We start from the raw sequence: 10458 nt of genomic DNA on the forward strand, positions 1-10458 counted from the left end.
ATTTCTAAAATTTTAATATAAATAGAACTTTTTGGGATTAAAAATACAAGTGTCTAGGCTCCAACTTAAGAGATTTTTATTCAACACATCCTGCATGGGTCACTGGAATGTAGAATGTTAACCAGTCTGCAATGTTAACTTCAGTAGTTGTTTAGAAGATGGTGCATGGGATACACTTTGGGAAACACTCTGGGAAAGTCATGTTGTAGTTAAAGAGAACGCAAGAACTTTTTAATACTTGTATGCATATCAGAACATATATATTCAGTTTCTTTAAAACAAAGATATTTGTATTTTTTCAGAATTTCAAAGACATAGAATTCTTGCATTTTGAATTGATAGTTTTAAAAGTATGTCAGTAATTTGGTATGGTACCAATTCTGCCTAACATTTGTATATGTATGTTGAACATTTTGAACTACATTGGCTGGGGCAATAGGACTCAGCATATTCAATCTATTGGTAGGTTTTTAAAAAACTCTCTGTATTTTTTAATAATTATGGCAGTAATCACAATGGGCATAAATAACTTTATCAAAGATATGGAAATGTTGTCCATTGCTTATATAAATCACACTCAGTCTACGAGCTTTAGGTGCTTAAAGGAGTTGATAAACACACAACGCCCCCATACACACACAGATATACACACATACCTCTTAATCCTGGGGAGGTTCCTATAGACTGACATTTTAATTTTTCTTTAGACAGAAATACTCCTGTTGCAAAGTTTTAATGCAAAACATATTACTCTTCTTATTCTAGACATGAGCAATCAGGAAGTGACTTATTCCTCCTCGAGATTTCTTCAGGCTCCTTCACCATCACAAAATCGATTGAGGCCTGGCAGTACTCAAAGGCCTGGGAAAGATGATGACAAAGGTATATGTTTTAAGCATCTAGATACACCCATCTTTTATGGATTCTCAAACTTTAGAGTTTTGAAGAAAGTGTTCCTATCTGTACTTTAGGTTCTCAGATGTTAATATGAAATCATAACTGTGTAGACTAGTAGAACGAGATTGATTTTTTAAAGTTTGTGAGAACAGAGAAATTAATTAATTCTTTTAAATTTAAGAAGCTAATAGAATGTTTCATTCAAATTTGTTTAAGAGGAAGTCATGAGGCCTTTAAAAGTAAAGGACAGAGCCAGCCAAGATGACCTTGCAGTTAAAGTTTGAGCTACTCCATTTTGGCAGTCTAGGTTTGGTTCCCAGGCATAGAACCACATCATTCATCTGTCAGTAGCCATGTTGTGGTGGCAGCTCACACAGAAGAAGTAGAAGGACTTGCAATAGAATATACAACTAAGTGCAGGGGCTTTGGAGAGAAAAAAGAAAGAGAGAGAGGAAGATTGGAAACCGAAGTTAGGTCAGAGCAAATGTTTCCAAAAAAAAATTAAAAGTAAAGGACAGACTAGAGTCTCAAGAAAAGATTTCATTCCCTAGACAAATAAAGACTTTAAACAATGAGACTTGAAAAATATGCGTTAGAAACAATGTTTTTATTCACAGAAACGATATTTTAAGTGTCTTAAATGCTTACGAAACCTAATGGCAATGAAGTAACAAAAATGTTCAAACCCAAAGGAGCAGTCTAACTTTTCTTTCTCTCTCTCCTCAAATATTGTCACGAACTCTAAATTGAGAATAACGTTTACTTGTTTAATCTAGTGACAGAGATTCAACCTTTAGAAACTGAAGACCTCAAAATTAGGAGGATAAATATAGTAACAAACAGAACTGATGGGAAAGAAAGTTGATTGCTAGAAACTCCTTTAAGGATGAACCCCAGTCACATTCGCAGCTTCAGAATAGCCGCTATTGGCCACCAATTTCTCAGGAATATTGACTCCTTTGTCCTTGCTCTTCATGATTGTGATCACAGGAAGGAGTATACATGTCAGTGTAGATCCTTATAAACGTGTATTGTGTCTATTGCTATCTGTGCTGTTATAAGGGATGTACTTTTAAAATCCTATAGGACTTTTCTTGTGTGTAACATTTCTACAATGAGTGTATGTCAGTCATAAATTGAAAACTTTAAAACTGTAATTACAAGATCACAAATTTAAATCAATTTGCATGATATATTTTTGTAAAATTTTTGGAGAAGATTTTCTTTTTGTTCCAAATGTTGTCCTAGGTTAAGGTGAGTAGTGGGCCAGGCTCTTTCCTAATGATTATCTTCTTCCTTCTTTATTTCAAGAGTTTTCAGTGCCCTGGCATCTCTTGGTAGTGACTCTTGGGATCCTCTGTTTACTTCTTTTGGTGACAGTCAGAGTGTTGGAAACAATGAGTGAGTAATTGAACTATATCCTTCAAGTCTGAGTAATAGCAGTAACCACTAATTATGCCGATACTAACCATGCTCCAACAATTGTTCCTTGGCTATAATCAGGCAATGTCCCAGGTGGCTCTTTTTTTGTGATTTTTCCTCAGACACATCACAGTGTCATTTTCATTTTACTTACCTATTCCAATGACTTCATCTGTAATGAGCTTTCTCATTCTGTGTAATACACGATAACATTCTTTCTGATACAGGACTTAGTAATATTCTGCCCTCTGACTTTAGATCATTGTGAATCTTGGCTAAACATTCTTTTAAAAACAACTCTTCAAAAGAAATTATGGAGGCTTGCCTGGTGGTGCAGCAGTTAAGTTCGAGTGTTCTGCTTTGGCAACCCGGGGTTCGCTGGTTTGGATCTGGGGTGCGGACCTTTGCACTGTTTGTCAGGTCATGCTGTGGCAGGCATCCCACATATAAAGTCGAGGAAGATTGTCGTGGGTGTTAACTCAGGGCCAGTCTTCCTCAGCAAAAAGAGGAGGAATGGTGGCAGATGTTAGCTCAGAGCTAATCTTCCTCAAAAAAAAAAAAAAGAAAGAAATTATGACTTTCCCTTGATGTTTTCTAAGTACACAATAAAGAAATAATTTAGTAAAAAGAGTGATTCTACACATGGATGTTAGATGATCTTGAATTCAACCTTTGTCTTTTATCTGAATTCCTTGACATCTTTAGAGAAAATCACTCTTATGATTCACTCAGATAAAATTACCTATTTAGATCTTCCTCCTTTTTCTTCTCTGGATATTCCATCTAGTCCAATAATACCGGGGCTGTTTCTTCATGTTTCTTAGTGCAGCTTTTCATACTCAGAAGATGTGTTGCTAAAGGTTGATTGACTGATTTTTACTTTTGTATTTATTTGTAAATGATGTGCTAACTGTTAAAAAGAAATTAAACTGAACGATAAGGAGTCACCGTTATAATTTTATTCAGATATCTTACTTTATTTACGCTATGCTTAAGTTGCTAATAGTGAGAAATTTGATGTTTCAATTCCTGTGGTCAGTTCATTGAGGTGTTACATTCTAAATGTCAAATTGCTAATTAAAGTAATGAAATGGGTTGGTTGTCAAAGTGAGACTTTTTCTTTTTTATTAAATTTCAACATTTAAACATTATGAGTACTGTTTTGTGTTATATCTATACTGTTAATTTTAGTTTTTAAGCGTATTCAAGAAAAACCTCAACAGGAGGAAATTCCACAAAACTTCACTCAAAAGTACAACATTATACAAAAGGACAATTACCTAAAGGAGCAACTTTTGACAAATAAGACTCTAGAATATGACATTCTCAAAAATGAAAATCTTCAGCTGAAGAAAGACCTGGAGTCACTCTCTAAAGCAAAGATGAGCTGCCATCGAAAACAGGGGATCTTTTCAAAGTCTCTGCAAAATACAGGTATAGCAGAAATCATGAGTGAAAGGTAGCATGACCTTTCATTATTTCTTCCCCCTCCAGAAGCTTTGAGGCCTAATAAGAGGCTGAGGCTATGTGCTAGTGATGCAGGTCTACTAAACAACTTTAGTTTGTGCCTCTTAGATGTGGTGTGGGTATTCGGGTTACTTGTTTCAAATATGGGATGAAGCCCCCAGAAGACATGTTTGGATTAGCAGAACCTTATGGTTCCCAAAATTCAACGGCAGTTCTTGCATTTCTACTCTTCCCAGAAGGTGAAATAGTATGTCAGCTCCCCTGAAAATTTGTATCCTTTTGGAACTGTGGGCAAATTAGACTCTCCCACTTTGTTGCTGATGTGAAATTGGAGGCTATTAGTAAAAATATACTTAGGCTAAAATGGGCACAAAGCCTTTAATGTGGATGCTGTTGTAAAGATAATTGTGTTTGTATGTGTATTTCCATCTTGCCTTGACTTCAGAAGGTATTCCAGAATCTATTTTTTGAATTTTAATTTATTATTTTTATAACATCTTTATTGAGGTATTATTATTATGCAAAGAGCTGCACATATTTAATGCATGCAATTTGATGTGTTTGGGCCTGTGCATATATCATTTAAATCATCCACAATTAGGGTAATAGACAAATCCATCATCTCCAAAAGTTTCCTCATATTCCTTTATTTTTTGTGGTAAGAACAGTTAATATGAGATCTACCCTTTTAACAAGTCTTTAAGTGCACAATTCAGTATTAATAACTGTAGGCCTTATGTTGTCTGACAGATTTCTAGAGCTTATTCATCTTGCATAATTGAAACTGTATACCCATTGAACAACAACCCTTCATTCCCCTGCTCCTACCCATCTCCAGCCCCGGCAACCACCATTTTACCCTTCCCGTTCCTCTGAGTTTGACTATTTTTTATATCTCATATAAGTGGAATCATGCTGTATTTGTTCTTCTGTGATTGACTTATTTCACTGTTATTAGCATAATATCCTCAAGGTTTATCTATGCTCTTGTATATGCCAGGATTTCCTTCTTTTTAAAGCTTAATAATATCCCGTCTATGTCTAAAACACATTTTCTTTATCGAATCATCCATCGATGGACATGCAGGTTGTTTCGATGTCTTTGTTAGGGTGAATAATGCTGCAGTGAATGTGGGAGTGCAGATTTCTCTTGGTTTCCAGAATATTTATTAACCTCATATTATCATTATTGATAGCAATTAAGAATTTATTTATAGAGGGATGATAAATATAATACTCTGCTTCACAGAATACCAGAGGACAAGAAGTTTAATGTTTCACCTTATACATTGCAGGCAAGCTAAATGAAGACCGCTGGTCCTGTTGTGGAGTAAACTGCTATTATTTTACCACTAAAAAGGAAAACTGGACAGGATGTCAAAAGACTTGCCAATGTTACAATTTATCTCTTTTGAAGATAGGTGATAAAGATGAACTGGTATCATGGATTGTTACATTCATTTTTATTCTCTTAGACTGTCTCTCATTCTTGGACCCAAGATTTCCAGGACAGGAGGGAATCCAGAAAAGGCACCTTCAGTTATTCTCTGTGTTGTGTCTGTTGAGTGAGCAAAAATTGCGCAAAGTCTCCCGGGAGACTCCTGCCTGCTAATAGCATATGATCTTGTTACTTATCGAGCATTCAATTCATATTATCTATCCTGATGACCATTATTATTTCTAAATTGGAAACGCCTTTGAAGGTGCAGTTTGGGTCTTTGTAATCATCTCCCTCTCTGAGAATCTGCAGGAGACCTGCTCATAGAGAAATATGCTTTTCCTTTAATGAAGTACTTAATCCTTTGGTAAATTGCAGCCTGGAACCATCAGTTATTGTTCCCTATAAACTGGCAACTAAGAACCCGGGGTCAACATAGTGTCATAGTTACTATTAGGAATATGGGAGCCAGACTGCCTAGGGTAAAATCCAGTTCTGCCACTTACTGGCTGCCTGACCTTGGGTAAATTTACCTGGGTAAATTACTCTGGGCCCCAGTTTTCCCATTGGCAAAAAGGAGATAATAATGAGGAAGATAAAAGTGATAACAGTTTTACAAATTATCTTTAGAGTGATTTTCATTGCATCTGTAGGTAACATTTACTTGTTCAATGTTCTTATATATTACATCAAGATATATACCTTTCAAAAAGAATTATATAAAGAGAAAATACAGTGACAACAATATTAAAATTTTGTTTTTAATCTCTTACTAATAAAGACTATCCACATACAAAATGTGTTTTTATACAGAAATGTTTGCAAAAATCAGCCTGAAACCTCTGTTTATCATTTAGGAAAACAACACAAAGTTTATATGCAAATGTAATAGATACTTTAAATTACAAAAGAATTTATGGTATCAAGTCATAAAATAACTTTTTATGTTTGTTGCAGTAAAACACAGTTAAATTTAAACTTATATTTTAAAATACATTCTGTCATTTAATCAGATATTATGTAATATATCACTTTGATGTATTACATTTTTGGAGTATAAATATTTCCAAATACTTCCCTTTTTCCGTTCACCACTTCCAATTACTGAACTCCAGCAAGGCTTTCTCTGATGAGGCTAAAGCCTCTAAGGCACATCTCTCCACATACACTTGTTGTTTTAATAAATTTGTTTTGAAGATTCCTTTTTTCGCTTAAGAATATGTAATGATCATTTTTCTACATCTGTAAGTATTTTTCTGGAGCCTGATGTTGAATAGTTTCATAAAGTGTCATAAATTGTTCAACAATTCTTCTATTGTTAGATATTTAGATTTTAAATTTTTCCATGTTTTAAATAATCTATGAGACTAGCAGCCATCTTTAACATAAATAAATAATCCTGGAGAAAAGTACTTTGAAAAATGAAAACACTAGGAAGGAGAGATGAAGGATGATGTAGAGAGGAGCAGAGTACTTGCCAGAGAAACAGCTGGGCCCTTTACCTGTCCTTCTTTTCATTCTTGAACAAGTTGGAATTTAGTCACATAATATGTTTTGTTTCCTTAATAGGACTTTGTTCAACCCCAGACTTATGGAGATAGCTACTGGATTGGATTATCATACAATGCAGAGGAAAGAAAGTGGAAATGGATCGACAATGGCACGTCTCTTGGAACGTAAGTCTTTGGAATGCATCCAAACTCTGATATTGGTTTTGGCCTTGGAAGGACTGTATCTAAAAGGAATCTTCTCTTATTTTGCACAGCTTAACTCGTTTTGAAGCAGAGGTCATTGGTAAGAATAAGTAGAATGATTAAGAAAGTGTTTTAGAAAGTATTGCTAAAAAGGATGAGATGTGTACTACAGAGTTATTAACAATAATAAGACTATGGTGCAAAACACATACTCAGAAGGATGTGTTCTGAGGTACACAAAATAAAACAAAATCATAAAGTGCTATGAAGAGATTGGATCATCCTGACTTAGTCATAGTGATCCCATCGACAACCTCCAATGGATATTTTGAATATCCCCAAAATTCATTTGAAACTCCTTTAAATTATTAGTTTATATAATTTATAAATATAAATATTTGTGAATATACACACGCACATATACCTTCACCATAGTTCTTCTGTTTTGAAGTGCAATATTTTGTAAACTCTTGAGTTTACATTTAATTATTATCTGCTGTTAAACTGTTCAATGATTTATTAAAAATCTAGGTGACATATTATATTCTTTATTTGTAGAAATTCTATTTTATGTTTCCAAATCTTCTTGCTAGTTACTCATGTTTTCACACTGTCTTTTATTTCTTGAAAGACAGTAATTGTTCTTATTTTGTATTTGGTATCTGATCATTCTTATCTTTGAAGTTTTGTGAGTCCACTCTATTGTTTCTGCTGGTTTTTGTTCATCATGCCATTTTCTTCACAGCGTTTAGTGATTTTTGTTTCCCTTTTTGATCTGCTGTGGAAATTATTCAAGGATTGAGATGAAGGTGGCTTCTTCAAGATTGGATTCCGTGGGGCACTATGAATCAGGACCACTGATTCTAAATTCTAGATATGGGCCCTGTAAGTCTAGTTCTGGGCTGCAAACCTACAAAACATGTCATGCAGGAAATTACGTTAATGTAATTGTAGCCTCTAAGTACACTTTCAGGCCAACAATCTCAGAGGTCACAGAACAAAAAGGCTCATGAGCCAAATTAACAAGCTCAAATTGCATGATTAATTAAGTCAATTTAAAACTCATTGCACTCTGCAAGGGGAAAGAAATGTATCCCATTTCTTTAGCTCTCACACTTGGGTGGGATGGGCGAGGTTGCCATCTAGGACAAGGTGCAAGCGGGTGAAAGGATCAACTGAGTCCTGGGTCATGCAGTCTTCATGTGGCCTGGCTCTCTATGCTGCATACCCCTTCCCTGCTGAAGGTTTCTAGCACCAGACTTGAGGTTTGAGTAAAGGGGCCCAACAGACAGAAGGTTCTTGAGGGCAGCATGAACATTTTCTCTATTGGGGAGATGCAGGAGCATGTAAGCCAGGCCACAGCAGCAGTTTTCTAATCAACCTTAGGAGCATGGGTTTTATTTGAGTTTCTTAGGCAGAGGGCCAGAATGAGTGTCACCTTTGGTTGGGGACCTTAAGATCTCATGGATGTTGAGTATCCATGTGCACCGAGTATATTTTGAGTATTATATTTAGTGTCTAAGTCGCTCTTTCTTCCTTTCCCATGATCAGCACACACATGTTCTACTTACTGTATCTATACTTAACCTGTCTCATAGGTTACTTATACGTACTTAACACAGCTTATGTGTTCCACCTCTGCCTCATGAGCTATTTAGTTTCATTTATCTTCCTTGTTTATTTCTCTTTATTCCTGTAGCAGATTTGAATATTCTTAAATAATAAAGCAAATGCAGACTACATGAGGGATGGTGATTTTGATGATAAGATTTTGAACTCTTAGTTGAGATTAATCTTTTTCTCTTCTGTTTAAGTCCAAGATTCAAGAAAGTTCTTCGGTGGTTTATACTGAAGATATATCCCTTTTGGGTTTGCACTCTAGGTAGCTTGTCTTCTATGTAGAATCTTGGGTGGAATTCATTATTCAGCCTACTACATCAATTAAGGGAAAAATCGACTTCAGAGCTTCACTTACCCTTCTGGGTTCCCACTTTTACTTAACCGTCAGCCTGAGTATGAATTTGCTTCTTGCCAGTTCATAAATTTATTCAAGGTTTAAATTTTTTTTATTCATCATTATTAATTGTTTCAATAGGAAGATAGTTCCGATATCTAATCCACCACTTTGCTGAGATAGAAGTCCTGCTTTTAGATATTTTTCAATGGATTGTTATGTTTTAGCTAATAATTATTAGCTATAGGGTAGGGAAGGAAAAGAAACAAAATGAATAAAGACATCCATTAAACAACCTCATCTCTACCTATATTCCAATTCTATTTTTTTCTCCTTAACGTATATGCACACAAGAACTGGTTATCTTTGTCATAGAAATTCAGTTCTTTTTAATCTCTCAATTTTATTGAAAAAATTAGCATTAGAAAGCCGGTTTGCTATTTATCAAGATCCCATAGCAATATTGCAGGGTAATTTTGCCTTCTGAACAGAAATTCTTAGTGGGCAATAAAATGGAAGATTATGGGTGTGATCAATAGGCTGTTATTCTAGTTAATGAGGTAAAAGTGAAAGAAAATCTTTTAGTGATGAAGTTATGATTAACATTTCCATATTCCAGATCTTTAGGCAACAGACTTAAAAAGATTATGATTTATGTTATTGTCAGCTTCAGAATTCAACAGTCGACCATGTATGTTTTCTGTTCTACAGTAGCTCTTCAATAATGAGTTTGCTTCCTGAGAGAGAAGGAAAATGTGCGTTTTTAACCTCAACAAGAATAACAAATACTGATTGCTCTGCCCCCTATAATTGCATCTGTGAGAAGAGAATTGATTGTGTTTTAAATGCCCCACTTCAACTGACACAGAAGGAAAGGTGAAATGGATTTTTGTCATTCTTTTGTTTGTTTCCTATGATAATTTGTGATTACTTACAAATTAATGTTTTTGACAGCAGGACTTGTTCCACTGTGTAAAGAGAGATGAGTTGGAAGAGGAAGAAAATGCTCTTTTGGACCATGATTTAGCAGATCAGATGCCATCTGTCTTCTTGGGAAAAAGGGGAAGATTTTGTCTTTGGAAAGCAGTTACCTCTCTCTTTAATGACCCTGCAAAATTCTCTTTCTCTTTCCCTGAACCAGCCACAGAGCCAATTAGAGAACTCTGATAAAGAGACTAGCTAGGTCTTTTCCTTATAGATAGGATAAATCATTTCAATAGCCTCAGGCTTTGAGAGAGAGCACAATTAAGAACTAAAAAGTAGTTTTCCTCCCCCGTGTCCCCCTAATCTAGATGCTTACCTCTCATTAAAAAAAAAATTTATTGATTTTACTATAATTTCAAACTTATTGAATAGTTAAAACAATCATACAAGGAGCTCTCATATAACCTTTATCCATAGTTACCATTTGTTTCTATTTTGTTTTAGCTGCACTTGGCAGTTCTCTTTCTCTCTCCTCGCTGATCCATTTGATAATAAATTGAGGACATTATGTCTCTTTGTCTAAATATTTTACAAGAACAAGGACTATGTCTTGTATAAACATAGTACAATTATCAAAATCAGGGAATTTAGCATTTCTACAG

At 35.0% G+C, this 10458-nt stretch overlaps 1 protein-coding gene across 1 annotated transcript; it reads left to right on the top strand.

Moving 5' to 3' along the window:
• Nucleotides 1-767: 767 nt before the first annotated feature.
• On the top strand, nucleotides 768-8820 carry LOC124242061 (killer cell lectin-like receptor 2). The gene is made up of 6 exons (XM_046666640.1): nucleotides 768-882; nucleotides 2209-2298; nucleotides 3511-3753; nucleotides 5082-5224; nucleotides 6794-6900; nucleotides 8733-8820. The coding sequence occupies exons 1-6, from the start codon at nucleotides 768-770 to the stop codon at nucleotides 8818-8820; spliced, it is 786 nt and encodes a 261-aa protein (XP_046522596.1).
• Nucleotides 8821-10458: the final 1638 nt, after the last annotated feature.

The sequence above is a fragment of the Equus quagga genome, chromosome 1, assembly GCF_021613505.1.
Source record: "Equus quagga isolate Etosha38 chromosome 1, UCLA_HA_Equagga_1.0, whole genome shotgun sequence".
Lineage (NCBI taxonomy): Eukaryota > Metazoa > Chordata > Mammalia > Perissodactyla > Equidae > Equus > Equus quagga.

Coding starts and splice junctions, on each gene's coding strand:
- LOC124242061 (XM_046666640.1), top strand. CDS start 768: ATGAGCAATCAGGAAGTGACTTATTCCTCCTCGAGATTTCTTCAGGCT. Junction 2,299..3,510: donor CAGAGTGTTGGAAACAATGA/GTGAGTAATTGA, acceptor TGTTAATTTTAG/TTTTTAAGCGTATTCAAGAA. Junction 6,901..8,732: donor AATGGCACGTCTCTTGGAAC/GTAAGTCTTTGG, acceptor CTTCTGTTTAAG/TCCAAGATTCAAGAAAGTTC.